Source organism: Moschus berezovskii, chromosome 23, assembly GCF_049115385.1.
Source record: "Moschus berezovskii isolate FMDL1 chromosome 23, NW_MosBer_1.0, whole genome shotgun sequence".
Lineage (NCBI taxonomy): Eukaryota > Metazoa > Chordata > Mammalia > Artiodactyla > Moschidae > Moschus > Moschus berezovskii.
In genome coordinates, this window is record NC_142482.1 from 15001107 (window position 1) to 15018899 (window position 17793).

Here is a 17793-nt window from a genome sequence, read left to right on the forward strand (position 1 = left end):
TTCTGAGAATCTATAATTTACATCACAAACATCCAGCACACATCAAAAATCACGTGACTTGCAAGAAACAAGAAATGTGACGCACAGTCAAGAAGCAGAGTAGAGAAAAGAAACTGACCCGCAAGGTAATGAAGCTACTGGAATTAGCAGAAAAGAGATTTTAAGAAAAGTTAAAGCTATTTTCAAGGACATAAGGTTGAGTGGATAAGAGATCTCAACAGCGGAATAAAAACTATTAAAAAGAAAACTAAGCAGAAACTCTGTAACACATGAGAAACACATGTTTGAAACTGAAAATTTACTAAGTCAGCTTAACACTGGAGGTGGCAGAAGACTGAACAATAAACTTGAAGACTGGATAACAGAAATGATCAAATATGAAGAAAAGAGAGAAAACATACTGGACGTAAATGACAAACCTGTGGATAAATCTAAACCATCTAACATGCATAACTGGAGTTCCAAAAGAAAAAGAGACAGAAAATGGGACAAAAAATTGTGAAGAAATAACTGGGGGAAACTTATAAATTTAGAGATACATGAAGCTAAGAAAACTCCAAGTAAGATACAAAGACAGTTACATTTAGGGACATTATCAAAAACTGCGAAAATCCAAGGACAGAGGAAATAGTAAGAGCAGAGGAAAAAAATGACATATTTGCATATAGGGGAGCAATAATAGAAATTATGGTCATTTCTCATGACAAACAAAGGAGGCCGGCCACAAGACAAGAAAATGGAGTTCGAGCTCTAAAGTGCTGGAAAAAAAAACACTAGTTAACCAGAATTCTAAAACCAGAGAAAATATACTTCAAAATTAAAGGGAAAATTAAGATACTTTCATAAATGAAAATAGAATATTCAACACTAACAAAACTGCATTACAGTAATATAAAATAGGACAGGAAATTCTTTAGGCTGAAGAAAAAGGACATCAGATAGAAACTGTAATCTACTGGAAAAAATGAACGGTCATTTGAAATGGTAACTATATTATTTCTTCTTTTCTTTCTTTAAAACTCAAAGCAATGTTTAGAGCAAAAATAATATTTTCTTATAGCGTTTGTAACAAAAGCAAAAATATATATATTGTAACCTTTAGAGCAACCATAAAAGACCGGACAGACTGTCAGAGTAAATAAAAAAGATCAAACTTTATGGTGTTTTTATAAGACATGTAGTTTCAAAATAAAGATATAAATAGACTGAAAGTAAAAGAATGGAAAAATATACACTGTGTAAATATTAAGCATAAGAAAGCTAGAGTAGCTATATTAATATCAGACAAAAATATTTTATGATCAAAGGTATTACCAGAGATAAAGAACATTTCATAATATCACAATGCTAAACCAATTAGTTCATTAGGAAGACACATCAGAAATGTATATGCAACTAAAAACAGAACTGCAAAACACAAACTACAAAATGACAGAACTAAAGAGAAAAAATAAATCTACAATCCTTGATGAAGAAGCTCATGGTTACTACTGTGGTAACTGATAGATTAACTAGATAAAAAAAAATCACTGAGGATGAAGATCTGATATTATCAACCACATTGACCTAACTGACACTGATAAAGTACTTTATTCAAAAAACAAAGAAATACATTCTTTTCAAGTGCATACAGAATATTCATCAAGACAGACCACAGACTGAGCCATGAAAGTCTCAATAAATATCAAAAGTTTTAAATTTTACAGAGCATATTCTCTTACCACAACAAAATTAAATTAGAAATAATAAGACATTCAAAAATCAATATTTGTAAATTCAACAATATATCTAAAGCATCAATAGATCAAAGGAGACAATATAAGCAAAATTAGAAAATATTTCAAACTGATAGCAAAACCATGAAAATTTGTGGAACAGTCAGTTCAGTTACTCAGTCGTGTCCAACTCTTTGTGACCCCATGGACTGTAGCACGCCAGGCTTCCCTGCCCATCACCAGCTCCTGGAGCTTACTCAAACTCATGTCCATTGAGTTGGTAATGCCATCCAACCATCTCATCCTCTGTTGTCCCCTTCTCCTCCTGCCTTCAATCTTTCCCAGCATCAGGGCCTTTTCCAGTGAGTCAGTTCTTCATGTCAGGTGGCCAAAGTATTGGAGTTTCAGCTTCATCATCAGTCCTTCCAATGAATATTCAGGACTGATTTCCTTTAGGATGGACTGGTTGGATCTCATTGCAGTCCAGTAGACTCTCAAGAGTCTTCTCCAACACCACAGTTCAAAAGCATCTATTCGATATTCAGCTTTCTTTATAGTCCAACTCTCACGTCCATACATTACTACTGGAAAAACCATAGCTTTGACTAGATAGACCTTTATTGGCAAAGTAATGTCTCTGTTTTTTAATATGCTGTCTAGGTTGTGGAACACAGTAAAAAGTAGAAAGTTGACAAACTACAGTCTATGGGCCAAATCCAGTCCACCAGTAATTTTTGTAAATTTCACTGTATACTTCACACTCCTTTGTTTATGTATAGAGAATGGTTGCTTGCATGCTATAATAGCAGAGCTGAGTAACTAACAGACCACAGGACCTACAAAGTCTAAAATATTTACTATCTAGTATTTTCAGAAAAAGCTTAAAGCTGGCTTAGAGGGAAATAAACATCTCTAAATGTTTACATTTAAAAAACAAGAAAAAAAATTCAATCAACAGTCTAAGTGTCACATTAAGAAGCTATAAAAGACAACAAAACTTAAGCTCAAAGTGGAAGGAAAGAAATAATAAAGAGCAGAAATAAATGAAATGGAGAGCAGACCAAAAGGAGAGAAATTATCAACTAAAAAGAGTTCAGTCTTTGAAATGATCAAATAAACTGATAAACTTCAAGTTAGTGAAGAGGAAAACAAAAATTACCAACATTAGGGGAAAAATGAGATGATATCATCAGCGAGCCCAAAGAAAAAATATATAATAAAGGAATACTACCATGAACAACTTTACACTGGTACATTTAACAATCAAGGTAAAATGGACAAATTTCTTGCAAAACATTATTCTCCAAAACTGACATGAAGAAAAAGAATAGGTCCTACAGTGAATATTCAACAAATCAGTGGAATAGGTAGCTTCAAACACCCATCCTTCCACATAAAACACTGAAATACATGCCTAAACTGTCGGGCAGAAACAACTTTCTCAAAAGTTTTGAAAATCCTCAAAGGGTCACAGCAAAGAAGCAAACACTGATTCAAGACAAAGACCACACAAACACCAGTACGGGGACTGCCCTGGTGGCGCAGTGGATAGGAATCTCCCTGCCAATGCAGGGAGCATGGTTCCATTCCTCATCTAGGAAGATTCCACACGCCTCAGAGCAACTAAGCCCATGCACCAAAACCACTGAGCCTGCGCTCCACAGCAAGAGAAGCCAGCACAATGAGAAGCCCGTGCACAGCAATGAAGGGTAGCCCTTGCTCACTGCAACTCAAGAAAGCCCACACAAAAGCAACAGAGACCCAGTGCAGCCAAAAACAAATAAAATAATTTTAAAAAACAAACAAAAACCATAGGAAAGCCTAGTGGTATTCCCCACCACCTCCCTATCCCCCCTGCAGCAGCCCATACTCCTGGTGTGGGACCCTCGTCCCTGGTTCCAGGCAGAGCAGAGCAGAAGTCACAACTTACTGCTTTTGTTCATCCTGTATCTGAAGGACTGAAACAAGGCATCATCTATTTTACCAAGCTCAGGACCCACACCAGGCAGAAAAGCAGTCTGCATGGCTCAGAAATACGGTGAGGCAGACAAAAAGCCCATGGCCTGGGGTAAAAGATGATGGGTGAGACATACAATAGAACAGCTAATATCTGGGGGGGAAAGCCATGAAGAGAATTTCCTTGGGAAATCAGGGCATTCAAAAGCACCTCTGTGTCCTGGGGAATTCAGAAACCAGGCACATACCCAGTATAGGATGCATGCTCCGAAAATACCCCAGAAGACACTGAGCCTTCAACACCGGCTGGTCTGCAGGCTCAGTGCATGCTTGCATGCTCAGTCACTTCAACTGTGTGGGACTCTCTGGCCTGCCAGATTCCTCCATCCACAGGATTCCCCAGGCAAGAATACTGGAGGGGATTGCCATTTCCTCCACCAGGGGATCTTCCCGACCCAGGGATGGAACCTGAGTATCCAGTGGCTCCTGCAGTGCAGGCAGATTCTTTACCACTGTGCCACCAGGCTCAGTGCACAGCTGGCTAAATGCTGAAGGTGCTAGCATACAGCTGAAGCTCAGGAGAGATTGTTGTTTGCTCCTGGTATTCAAGGAAATCTCTGTCAGAACAATAGTTGAAAACAGGCTAAAGGAACAGAGACTTCAATGACCAAACATGACAAGGAATACAGTTTTTGCAAAAATAATCTGGAACTAAGCACAAGGACAACTACAGCCTTCGACAATCACAAACAGAACACTAAGGGGAAGACAGAGAATCTGATTCCCAAAGCACTACATTATAACATTTGCACATCCAATTTTCATCAAGAACACAAATAATACAGAGAAACAGTAAAGTATACAACGTGAAAAAAATTGAATTAAATTGTCCCTGAGGACACCTAGATATTGAATTTACTAAACAAAGACTTTAAACCAACTGTCTTATGTTCTAAGACCTAGAGTAAACCATGAGCAAGAAGTAAAGGAAATTAGGAAAACCATGTATGAACAAAATGAGAATATCATAAAGAGGTGGAAATTATGAAAGGCCACCGAACAGAAATTCTGGAGCTGAAAAGGACAACTAAAATGAAAAATTTGTTACAGGAGTTTAACAAAATTAAGCAGATAGAAAAAAGAATCAACAGATTTTAAATGTTCCAAAGTTGATCAAAGATATGAATCTACACATCCAAGAAGCCCAACAAACTCCAAACAGGAGAAACTCAAAGAGATTCATGTTGAAGACATGTTATAGTTAAACTGTCAAAAGCCAAAGTCAACAGAAGCAGCAAGAGGAAAGCAACTCATCACATGAAAGCCGTTTTTAATAAGACAAACAGCTTATTTCTCATAAAAATCATGGTGGCCAGAGGACAGTGAGAGAACATATTTAAAATGCTATAAGAAAAAACAAACAAAAATATGTCAAGTAAGAATTCTATATCTAGAAAGAATGGAGAAATAATCAAGACTTTTCCAGATAAAAACTAAACGAATCTGTTACTGGCAAATCTGCCCTCCAAGAGATGCTAAGGGAATCCTTCAGGCTGAAATGATAGGAAATTAGACAGTGACTCAAAGCTACATGAAGAAATGCAGAACACTTACAGCAAATATGTCCTTGTTTTTCTTTGTTATGGTTAAGTCTGTATTTCCCTTATTCTCTTTTCTCTCTGTTTTTAGTTCATTCTCTTTGAAAAAGAAGTAATATGACTAAGAAAGAACTCAGCAATAGGAGTTAGAAGGCCTATACTAAATCATGCTCCACTCACTGGAGGCTATGAATCTGAAGGCAAATTACTAAATGTTTGGAAGACTAAGTTTTTATGAAAAATAGCGGAAATACTCTGACTCTTATAGGTTATTAAAATTAACAGCGATTTTAAATGTGTTAAGTTTTTTTCATACACAATTCAAGTAAAAACTGAACATGGTAGTCTCTTCTTCCTCTGTTCTTTAAACTGGATACAGAGTTATACTGCTTTACTGTTTGTGTTATAGTTTTACTATTTGTTATAATATTAATAACTGTACTGCTAACTGCTATTCATTGAAGGAACTCTAAGGCAAACTGCTGACATTTACAGGAAGATGGTTTTCCATTAGCAGCAACCCACATAATGCTGTCTTTTACTTCTTTTCCAGGAATTTGGGTCAGAATACCTCTATTGAACATGTATACTTCAGAGCAGACCTTAGGTTCAGGTAAACAGTGAATAATGATAATAATCACCATCATGGGGAATTCCCTGGTTCCATGCTTTTACTACTAAAGGTGTGGGTTTGATCCCTGGTTGGGGAACTAAGATTCCCACAAGCAGCAGCAACCAATACATGTACTGCCTACCATGTGAGTCCCTTATACTGCAAGGAGATCCAACCAGTCCATTCTAAAGGAGATCAATCCTGGATGTTCATTGGAGGGACTGATGCTAAAGCAGAAACTGCAATACTTTGGCCACCTCATGCGGCGAGCTGACTCACTGGAAAAGACTCTGATGCTGGGAAAGGTTGGGGGTGGGAGGAGAAGGGGACGACGGAGAATGAGATGGCTGGATGGCATCACCGACTCTGTGGACATGAGTTTGGGTGTACTCCGGGAGTTGGTGATGGACAGGGAGGCCTGGCGTGCTGTGATTCATGGGGTCGCGGAGAGTCGGACACGACTAAGCGACTGACTGAACTGAACTGAACCATGTGCCAGGCTACTAAAGTAAGGCAGGTGTCCTAGTATTTGTTTTTAAACCTGAGGAAACTGACTGACAGTGAAGTTAAGGGATTTGGACAATATTATATCACTGACAGAGAGCAAAGCTGAGACTACCCAGGATCTTTATAACTGGCTGGGGTTGTTAAAGACTGATGGGTCTACAGAGATAAGACTGAGATAATCACAGTGGGGGTAAGAGGGAGGAGGCCACAAAGAAACTGCCTTTTCCCAGGGTGAAAAGTCACAAGCAGACTGACCCTGTTTTTCACCATCCATGTGTCAGACTTTTAAAAGGCTGTGTTGAGAAGAGAAGGAATGAGAAGAGATTTGAGAAGTTTTAAACTCTGAGTTTTGCTATTAGGTGTGGACAAGAACATCACTTTGCTTCCATGGTGCAGGGTCAACACAATCACCCCATATTCTATAGCCAAACGGTTTCTGTCTTAATTTCCTTTATCCAGTTATAGGGAGCTGGGTCCTAGCAGCCCTAACTTGTTTGTTAGAAGTTTATTCATTCAACAATCATTTAGTGCTAAAATCCTGTGCCAGGTGTTGTTGAAATAAAGATAAATAAAACATGATCCTACTCCTTGAATGGCTCACAGTCTTGTGGGCATGAGAAACACAAACAAATGTTTAAACCAGAGGGAGTCTGAAGATGGGAGTGGTTAGCTTTCTCCAAAGAGGAAGATCCAAGAGGCAGTGATCATACAGAACTGTCTACAAAGTGGCAATTCAACCTAAGAGATAATATCTGAGCTGGTTCTTGCTGGGTGAAAAGGAAGGGAAAGGAAGGCACCGGAGGCAAGTATAGAGGAGGCCAGGGCTCAGTTCAGTAACTTACAAGTGGACAGTGTGTGCTTCTCATACTCATTTTACATAAAGCAGGAAATGAAATCACACCAGACACCACTTTGACCTTTCTTGAAATTAGAGCATTATATCTCTGCTTCATAAGACAATTAATTAAAAGTTTAAAGTATCTTTTCTTGAGTCCACTAATGTAATACTTTTTCCAAACTAAGAAGTGATAAAAATGTAAAAGCTCTCAAAATCTCCCAGCCTTAAAATGTACAACATAGATACAAAATGCTAGAAGTTCTGATACATATTCAGTGATACAGATCTCAGATTTCCTGGGTTAGCTAGGAGCCCACAGGACTGTGGAAGTTTCTCAAGTGTGGTTATTTAAAAGTTATAATTTTGTTTGGCATTTTCCATGGGATTAGTCATGGATAATAAGTGAAGACTGCAAAGTCTGAAGTACTTAGGTGCTCAATGGTATTTATCTTTTAGTGGACTTCATAAACAACTTAGCTGGCAGTTTCTGTTTAAAACTCACAAACGTTCTTTCATCTGTTTAACCTGTCATTACGTGGCTGCTTAGCACCAAGCCAGACCTTGCAAGACCATGTTGGGAAAACAAGCTGGTCAGAAAACTTGCTTCCAATTAGGTCGTTGACTTACTGCCAATTTTGTTTAACCAATGAATTTTGACTATAAGAAAGATCAGTCTTCTCTGAATAGAATCTTCACTGAATAGAATCAATTCCACAGACAGACTTAAATTTCCTACCCCAGACAGCACAAAGTGTGCTCCTAGTCAGAGTCATTGTATTCTAGAGCAGTGCCAGCAAACAGAAACGCGACAGCGGGCCATTCTGTGTGCCTGTCTTGCCACATTTCCTTCCCTAATTATTCATTTCCACTCTCAAATCTCCACCAACAAACACCACATTGGAACGTATATTAAGACTGCTACTGTGGCAATTCCCTGGGGATCCAGTGGTTAGGACTCCATGCTTCCACTGCAGAGGGCATGGGTTCTATTCCTGGTTGAGAAACTAATATCCCACATGCTGTGTGGCGTGGCCAAAAAACTTAAAAAAAAAAAAAAAAAAGACTCCTACTATTGTTCCTGAATGTCAGAGACGCCAATGAGAGCTTCAATTTCCAGTAAGCTTATTTTCCAAAATCCTGTTGTTTTATTTCCCACCCAGGATTATTAAAAAGCACAATCTGTTATGGAAAAACCACAGTAAAAGCTGGGACTTACATCACAACCAAACAATGGCAGTTGGTAAATGATTTGATGTGAAGTAATATAAAAAGTTCTCTTAAACCTATGAAGGGAAACATAACTTATAGAAAAAAATCCTGTAATATTCAGAAATAAGTGCTTGTTTTCATAGTTCCACTGCATAACTTTTAATATTCTTAATTTAATACTATTTAAATAAAAATTAGGAAGCCAAAATCCTTTCCTAGCCCCAGGACAGCAACCTTTTTCTGCCAAGGGTATTTTAGGTTTGGTTGTGGGATGGGGCAGGACCTATACCGTTTGTGTCACAAGTAATGCTCTTGTGGTGAGAAAGCAACAGCACAGACCATACTCACACAAGAGTGTGGACGGGCTCCGGTGAAACCTCATTCATGCTAGTCCCTAAATCGTCCTACACAAGGAAATGCAAATTACCCTTTCAATGAAAGAACAGCTTTAAAAAACAAAACAAAACACAGTGGGAGGAGGGAGGAGGGGGATGAAGTAAGAGAGGAAGAAATTAAAAAACACAGAATCAAGTAGGTGAAGGGTTAACTTCACTAGGTTACCTTCTGCGGATCTGAATTCTTCTCCCACTGAAGCACTTTTTATACCCAGGTTATCATCACTGTCACATTCTGTAAGGAAGAATCAATAAACGCAAATGTACTTCTGAAAAAGTTACTGTGCCATTAATTTATGTACTCTAAAATGGTATGACTTTCAATGACTCCTCCCATACCCAAGCTTACTAATTACACAACTTTCCCTAGTTTTTTTAAAAAATGATTACCAAATAATACTACTTAAATCAAGAAAAAATAAAAATGAATAAAATAGCTCTAATATTCAAAAGATTATTTGAAAAAATTTTTCTGTATGTTTAGGAAATAAGTTCCAGGAGTTTTCAAAAAAAATGTAAATTTAAAAAAGCTAATTTATTTGGATCCAGCAAATAAACTCCAAAGTTTTATTTGCATTAAATCATCTTTAAAAGAATTTTTAGTGGTGACAGAAAAAATTATCCTATAGTTTGAAAATCATAAGCATTCATCTCTATAGAGACGTAGGATTATTATTAATAATGCCTCTGCATGCCACAAACTCAGGTGATGTCTTATATGGTTACTAATGAGAGCCCTAAGGCTTTAAAATAATGACATGATTGTCAAAAGCCACTTCAAACATGCACATGGTACCACCAGGGACCTGGCTTTCACTGTCACTACGTAGAAATCAACTTCTATCAGAGTGACTGAATCAGGGTTTAAATAACTGAATACAAATCACATGGACATGTATATGAAAATATGTAAAATCCTAAAATATACATTTAAAAATTAATCAATTTACCATAGTCTACAAATAGAAACCACTGTAAAACTCTTTTATTCCTTTAGTGCAAAAATTTATTATGTCATCTTTTGCTATTCCAGTAAAAACAATGTTTTTTCCTACAATATGTTATATACACTTACTACTTCAAATATTTCAAGCTATGTTTTAGTGAAATAAAATTATATTTACAGTTTGAAGAACAGAAAAATTAATTCTTCAAACATTAGGAACAAAGAAAATGCCCAAGCTTTCTGTTATTATAATTCAAAGTCAAGGCCAGTCAAAAGCAGCGTCTTGTAACTGGTCTAAATAATCCATCACTGCAATGAAGGCCTATGTAGTCCTGAGGACTACGAGTTTGACCCTAGGTTGTAAACATTTTTAAAGGTTTCTTTTGCCTCAATCAGCACCACCCACAGAGCAGAGAAAATCCTGAATAATTTTTTGTGTCTTCAGTACCTTGCACAGACTTAACTGCATCATATGGAAAGAGCAGACAGACGCTCAGAATCAGGTTTAACAGCTATTTCGCATAATGCCTATTCAGCAGCGCACGCCACTGCTTCAGTCACCTACACTTTCACAGCAGGGGCAATGTGCTCAGTTTTTAAGGTGGCTTTAGAAACTTGTGTAATTGGTACCAACCTCCATCCCATTCATTTAAAAATGAAGACACAAACCAAAAAAATACAACAAAGTCCCAGGGTCATAAACCAGATGGCCACGGACAGTATTCAGATTCAACAAGAACCATCTTGAAACATGTTTTAAAGAGACTTTACTAAAGTCTTTAAACAGTAAACAGACTTTACTACAGTCTGTTTTCAATTTAAATTCAGTAATTCATTACAGCCTATACTCTAGTTCACCCTTGTATTACTGAAGAAAAAATATTCTAGGAAAGTTCAAACTTTATATAAAATTCAAAGGAATATGTTTAATTACTGAAGAACTATAAACACCTGAATACACAAAACTGTTTTTAAAGAGAAAATCTTACATAAAGCAAATCAATATTCTTGAACTAACCTATAAGATAATGTCAAGTTCTTTATACAAACAGATCTTTAAGAGCTTATATAAAAACAAGTAGCAGTTATTTTATCTTACAAAAAGCGTATGATAACCAGGAGTAACATCACACAGTGCAAATAAAAATGCTGCTGACATGGTTCCTTTAACTCAGCCAGCCCTCACAAACTGTGACTGCAATTCTACAGTCGAAATAAAGAAAACAGGGCTTCCTAGTTTACTTACAAAAGATCCTAGGGAACTTACAATGACAAGTTGGCTATGTTTGACACACAATCAGCTTACTTTTTAAAGGACTAGAATGCACAATCAAATCTTTTTATCTTCTACAAAAAGAAAAAGCATCTTCCTGTTATTTTTTTAAGTGCTCATAGCTGGTATCTACACATACTCTGCAAAGTCATTAGACTGTATAGCAGAGTGTCTCTCATCTTCATTCTTCAAGGACGTGGTAAGAGCCAACAGCGCACACACTGGATTCTCTAACATAAAATCAGGGCTTTGCATCCATGAAAACCTCAGTCTTCGCAGATAATGGCTGTGTGGTCCCAGGCAGTTGTTTCAACATTTCTGGGCCTCTGTTCCGTCATGTACGAAAGGGGGCTACCTAACATATCCCACCTCACAGTGATGCAAGGAGGATTAAATAACACGCGGAAGTTCTTTGAATGTTATAAACATCTTCAACACTACAAATACAAAAGACACCTAGCATGGCAGCAGGCCTTTCACAGTCTTCCATGAAGGGAAAAAAAAAAATAACTGTCTTAAACTGAATCTGAACATACTCTGATTCAGTATAACACTGTTTGAAATTTCAGAGCATCTTTGAATTCAGACCTAAATGAAATATGTGACTTAATAAAGGCTATACTTCTTTGGCCACTTAATTTTAATAATTTTCATTACTTTTAAAATGCATTGGCTATAGCACATGAAAAGATGTTCATTTGGAAAATGGAAATGAAGACCAAAATGAGATAACACTGTGTACCCATTAGGATGGTTATCATCAAAAACAAAAATCAGAAAATAACAATTGCTGGCATGGATGTAGAGAAACTGAAGCCTTCATAACCTATTGGTGGGAATGTAAAATATTATAGTCCATGTGGAAAACAGTATGGAGGTTTCACAAAAAGTTAGAAATAGAGTTACTATGTGACCCAGCAATCTCACTTCTGGGCATATGCTCATAGAAACTGAAAGGAGGGCCTAGAAGAGATGCCTTCCCACATGCTCACAACAGCTAAAGCATGAACACGCACCAAGTGTCCACCAATGGGTAAATGGATAGCAAAAGGGGGCACAGACATACAACGGAGCATCACTCAGCCTTAAAAAGGACTCTTTGACACAGGGTATAACATGGGTAAAACCTGAGGAAATGTTTTCCTCAGTGAAATAATAAGCCAGTCACAAAAATAGAAAGGCTGCATGATTTCACTTACAGGACACACTCAAGGTAGTCAAATTCACAGACAGGAGACAGAATGTTGGCTCCCCAGGGTTGGGGGAAGGACAGTGGGGAGTTTAACGGGCTTGGGGTTTCAGTTGTCAAGATGAAAGGAGTTCTGGGGATGGATGGTGGTGATGGACACACAACAATGTGAATGCAGTTACCACCACATAACAGGTTTCCCGGGTGGCTCAGTGGTAAAGAATCTGCCTGCAATGCAGATCTGGGTTTGATCCCTGGGATGGGAAGATCCCGTGGAGAAGGAAATGGAAACTCATTCCAGTATATTTGCCTGGAAAATCCCATGAACAGAGGAGCCTGGCAGGCTACAGTACACGGGGTTGCAAAGAGTCGGACGTGACTGAGTGACTTCACGCAAACACACCATGCAACGGGACATTTCAGAATGGTTAACATGGCAAATCTTGCATGTGAAGTGTTAGTTGCTCAGTTGTGTCCAACTCTGCAATCCCATGGACTGTAGCCCCCCAGGTTCCTCTGTCCATGGAATTCTCAGGCAAGAACATTAGAGTGGGTAACCATTCCCTTCTCCAGGTATCTTCCCAACCCAGGGATCGAACCTGGGTCTCCTACATTGCAGGTGGGTTCTTTACCATCTGAGTCATCAGGGAGGCCCAATCGTATGTATATTTTAGTACAATTAAAAAAAGAAAACAGTGGAGAGAAAATCTAAAAATATATATATATAGTGGCTGGGAATCATGTTCCCCTTTTATGGTAGTAATAATTAATAATATCTGCTATTTATTGAGCATCTATGCACTTTCTGGGCTTCCCTCATAACTCAGCTGGTAAAGAATCCACCTGCAATGCAGGAGACCTGGGTTCGATCCCTGGGTTGGGAAGATCCCCTGGAGAAGGGAAAGGCTACCCACTCCAGTATTCTGGCCTGGAGAATTCCATGGACTATACAGTCCACGGGGGCGCAAAGAGTTGGACTCTAGACACTATACATGTCACTAATTCTTACAAACTTACAGATATGAAAGTGAGACTCACAAGAAGTTGAATAACTTTGCCTGAAATCACACTGCTAGGAAGCAGCTACGTTAGCATTTGAACAAATGCCCATGCCCTTCTTTATACACTGCACTGCCTCTGTTTATCACAAAAATTCAAAGTACACATGTGCCCTCAAAGAGCAGTAAGTTCAAAAGAGCACTGACTATGAATAAATGATTTTAAAAATATGTAGAGTATAAGAAATATTCACAAAAGAACTTAAGTATATAACAATAACCTACACCTTACCTCTAACCCTAACATACCAATAGCAGACCTATTTATATGCAGCTTTCACTCCAAATAAAGTTGAAAGAAATGCAAAATTGTAACAGGTCTCAATACAAAAGCAGTGCTCCCAAGAGCAGCAGGAGGAAGACAAGGGGGTTGGTCTAGGTGACAAAGGTAAAAATTAAATATTTTATGAGATATTACATAGATGTTTTTAAGGATTGGGGAAGGGATGATAAGAGAATGGAAGAAAAAGCGGTTAAAAAGTGCCACGGATACAGGGAATTCTACTCAGTACTCAGTAATGCCCTATATGGGAGAAGAACCTAAAAAAGAGGGTTTACAGGTATATGTACAACTGACTCACTTGGCTGTACACCTGAAACTAAGACAACACTGTAAATCAACTATATTCCAATAAAAATATTAATTAAAATTGTTTTAAAAAGAAAAAGGAAAAAAAGCCAAAAACAGAAAAAGCAAGTGAATGAAAACAAAAACTACAGAATAGGAAGATAAAATTCAGTACTAAAATATGACATAAATAATCAAAATAGAGTTGACTTTCCTTTAAAGAGCATGAGTGTGCCAGCAGCTTAATGGTTCCTAACTTAATTTATCCACTGTAATGAGTGATCAGAGCAAAGTTCTTCAGAATAGATCTTCAATCAAAATGTGGCTCTACATACATGAAATGAAGAAATTAGCAAGGAGGAGGGCATACCTGGGAAATGTAAAGGCAAATAATAAACATTCCAAGAAGTAGTCAGTTTCTCATTGAAGTCATTCATCAATACCTTTAAACTCTTTCCATGGCTGCAACTTATTAGGATATTTAAAAACTATTCTTTTATTCTCTCCTACCCACATTTACTTCAGAAATTAAAAAAACAAAAACAAAACCAATCATCTGGTCCCTAGAATTACACCCTTTCCTAAATATTGGTTAGTTAAACTGGCCACTAGCATGCCCATTCACTGAACAATCTCAGAAAGGCAGAGTGCAGGACAGGGGTTCCTGTTCCTTCAAGGTAATAAAGATCGCTCAGGGCTTCATTCTGTCACTGTCAACCTCCTAAATGCTCTTTTTTTTTTTGGTATTGCCATATTTACTGCTTTCTGGTTTCTCCTATAAGCACTTTGCTTTCTGAAAACCTGAAGATAAATTTAGAATTTCCAAAACAAAATGAAGATCCAGATTCTGAGCTTTGCAAAACTCTAATAGCATATTTCAAACCATTAAATATACGAATATAAATTTTATCCATTAGATGAAAAAGGGCTCCAGAAAATCACAAATCGTTCTCCTCCTAATACACTCAAAATGAAAGTAGGTAAGGAATGAAGCGCAACAGAAGCATGAGCGGTGGCAGCTCAGTAAGCAGGCGCAGGGCGGTAGTGGGCAGCAGTTTATTGGCTTCTCTCAGCAGTGAGGTCTCCTCCTTTTGGGCAGTTGCCCCGAGGCTGCAGCTGCATACCTTTGGTGGTGTCAGATATGCTATTTAACAAGGCACACATCATATCGCCCTCTAAGTGGTGAGGGTTGAGAATATGTGCTGGCCTCTGAGTCTTCTTAAACTGATTCTCTAGCTCCAGAAAACCTTGATCTCCTGAGAGGATGGTGAAAGGAATCTGCTTGGGCAGCTGTTCATCTAGACGGCCAGCCTAAGTTGGAACAAATGGCACACGTCAAATCAGCATCTGTGCTTCCAATCAAGTTACAGTTGTTTCAGAATGAACGCCTACCTAGAAAGGTGTATTTAGCATGTCCCCTTGCTCCCACTAAAGTATGATATAAAGATCTCATTCACAAATAAAATATATTAATATCATATTTTAAAAATGTAAAGTGCTGTCAATTTAATTTAATTAAAACTGTTTAATGTGCCACTAAGAGAGAGAAAAAAAAAGAGGAGGCCCCCATATAGAGGTGGAACAGTAACAGGGCTAAAGTAAGCAAAGTAACAGTAAGGCAAGCAAGCTCAACTTTAAAACTGGCTAGATGGAAAAAGAAATTGTCTTGTGGTTTAAAATATAAGCAGCAATCAACAACTCTACAGAGTAAATTCATGTTATCAGTGTGACACAGAAAAGCTTAAGCAGAAAATTTAATTTAAACTGGGTCTCAGGTGGGTTGTTTCTCCAGGCGACTAGCCGAGACAGAAGCAAATGCAGATTCCACCTGGGCCAACAGTGACTGTCACGGGGCCTGCTCATTTCAGAGATGTTAAACGTGGAAGTGCTGCATGCATCAGGGAGTGACACCTCCTGATCATTTATTCTAGAACCAGTTAAGGTTCTACTGTGCACCGCCAAGGGCTGGCTAGAACTGGGGAAGAAGCAGTAAACATGTGCTACGCGTTCCTGCTCCCAACGGTCCTAAGTAGAACTTGATGCAAAAGGTTTTATACAAAAGACACATCACTTAAAAGGAATCTACAGTGCCATTACGATTTAAGTGGGAGAATTAATCAAATGGGTCTTAGATTCACATCAGATTCTGAATTAAGCAATGACTCACATGCATACATATGGCAAAGTCAGCAGCATCCTTTCTCTTGCTGCAGCGAGGGTGCAGGAAGAAGCAGCCGATCCGGTTCAGGTAGTTGTAGACCTTACAGTGGGCCGGGGGCTTCCAGTTGGTGTTTCCACCTGTCGTGTTCAGAACAATACACAACACTGCTGTTTACAACAGGCATAGACAGGGAGTCAAACAAAAGAACCCAGAGCAGAGCAACAGACACTACTGAAAATTCCATAAGGAAAAACAAACACTAGGAAAAAAATGTTTCTAGAAAACAAGTACCAGAGAAGAAGGCAGAACAGGCAGTTCGAGCACAGGTATCACCAGTGTGCTGCTGAAACCTCAGGAAAGTAGACACCTGCCCCAAACCTGACTAGTAAGCGGAAGACTCACAGGGATGTTAAGCAGAATCACAGTAATCTGTGTGAAATTCTTTGGTGTTGTTCTACATGAATGTATGCATTAGTGGATTTTTTACAAGTATGTTAAGGCTGCTCATTGAATAAAAAAAGTGGTCAATCAAGAAAACTGGACTTACTAAAAGTCTTATCCAAGTCAGTGGGTTTCTATCTTAAATCCTAATCCTCTTCTTTGTATACGGTTTCCTATCAAATGTGGCAAACGCACTATATTTCATTGTACTGGGCTTTAATACTGTTTTTTTTAAAAAATCACAAATTGAAAGTCTGTGGCAACTTTGCCTTGAGTGGGCTTATCAATGTCATTTGTCCAACAGCATTTGCTAACTTTCTGTCACATTTTGATGATATTCATGATATTTCACCCTTTTCCATGGTTATTATATTGTTACTGTGATCACTGATGTTACCCCTGTAATTGCTTGGGTGCACCACAAACCATGACCATACAAGACAGCAAACTTAACTAATAAATGTTCCGTACATTCTGATCGCTCCACCGACTTGCCCTTCACTGCCTTTCTGCCTTTTTGGGCATCCTACTCCCTGGGACACAATATTGAAAGTAGGCCAATTAATAACCCCACGATGGTCTCTAAGTGTTCCAGTGAAACGAAGAGTCTCACATTTCTTAAATTAAATCAAAAGCTAGCTTAAGCTCAGTGAGAAAGGAATGTCTAAAGACAAGACAGGCTTAAAGGCAGGCCTGTAGCTAGATGAACATCATATGATGACCATTATACCTATTACTGTGGGCAAGAATCCCTTAGAAGAAATACAGTAGTCATCACAGGCAACGAAAGAGTCCGAAATGCAGTGCTTGGAAGCAATTTCAAAAACAACAGAATTATCTCTGTTTGTTTCCAAGGCAAAGCACTCAATATCACAGTAATTAAAGTCTATGCCCCGACCAGTAATGCTGAAGACACTGAAGTTGAACGGTTCTATGAAGACCCACAGGACATTCTACAAGACCTTCTAGAACTAACACCCAAAAAACATGTCCTTTTCACTATAGGGGACTGGAATGCAAAAGTAGGAAGTCAAGAAACACCTGGAGTAACATGAAGATTTGGCCTTGGAGCACGGAATGAAGAAGGCAAAGGCTAATAGAGTTTTGCTAAGAGAACACACTGGTGATAGCAAAAACCCTCTCCCAACAACACAAGAGAAGACTCTATACATGGACATCACCAGATGGTCAATACCAAAATCAGATTGATTATATTCTTTGCAGCCATAGATAGAGAAGTTCTATATGATCAGCAAAAACAAGACCGGGAGCTGACTGTGTCTCAGATCATAAACTCCTTATTGCCAAATTCAGACCTAAATGGAA

At 38.2% G+C, this 17793-nt stretch overlaps 1 protein-coding gene across 8 annotated transcripts in view; it reads right to left on the minus strand.

Annotated features, from left to right (window-relative positions):
• The window catches only part of ZNF451 (zinc finger protein 451), a 94003-nt gene that overhangs the window by 4445 nt on the left and 71765 nt on the right, over positions 1 to 17793 (minus strand). For 5 of the 8 annotated variants that reach the window (XM_055405877.2, XM_055405874.2, XM_055405875.2 and 2 more), the window contains 3 exons: positions 16033 to 16163; positions 14990 to 15176; positions 8998 to 9066 (listed from right to left, as the gene is read on the minus strand). In XM_055405877.2, coding sequence (XP_055261852.2) covers positions 8998 to 9066; positions 14990 to 15176; positions 16033 to 16163 — 387 coding nt within the window. Of the gene's footprint in view, positions 1 to 8784; positions 8841 to 8997; positions 9067 to 14989; positions 15177 to 16032; positions 16164 to 17793 lie in introns of all 8 variants that reach the window. The other 3 variants (XM_055405876.2, XR_008683229.2, XM_055405879.2) reach the window with 3 other exon arrangements.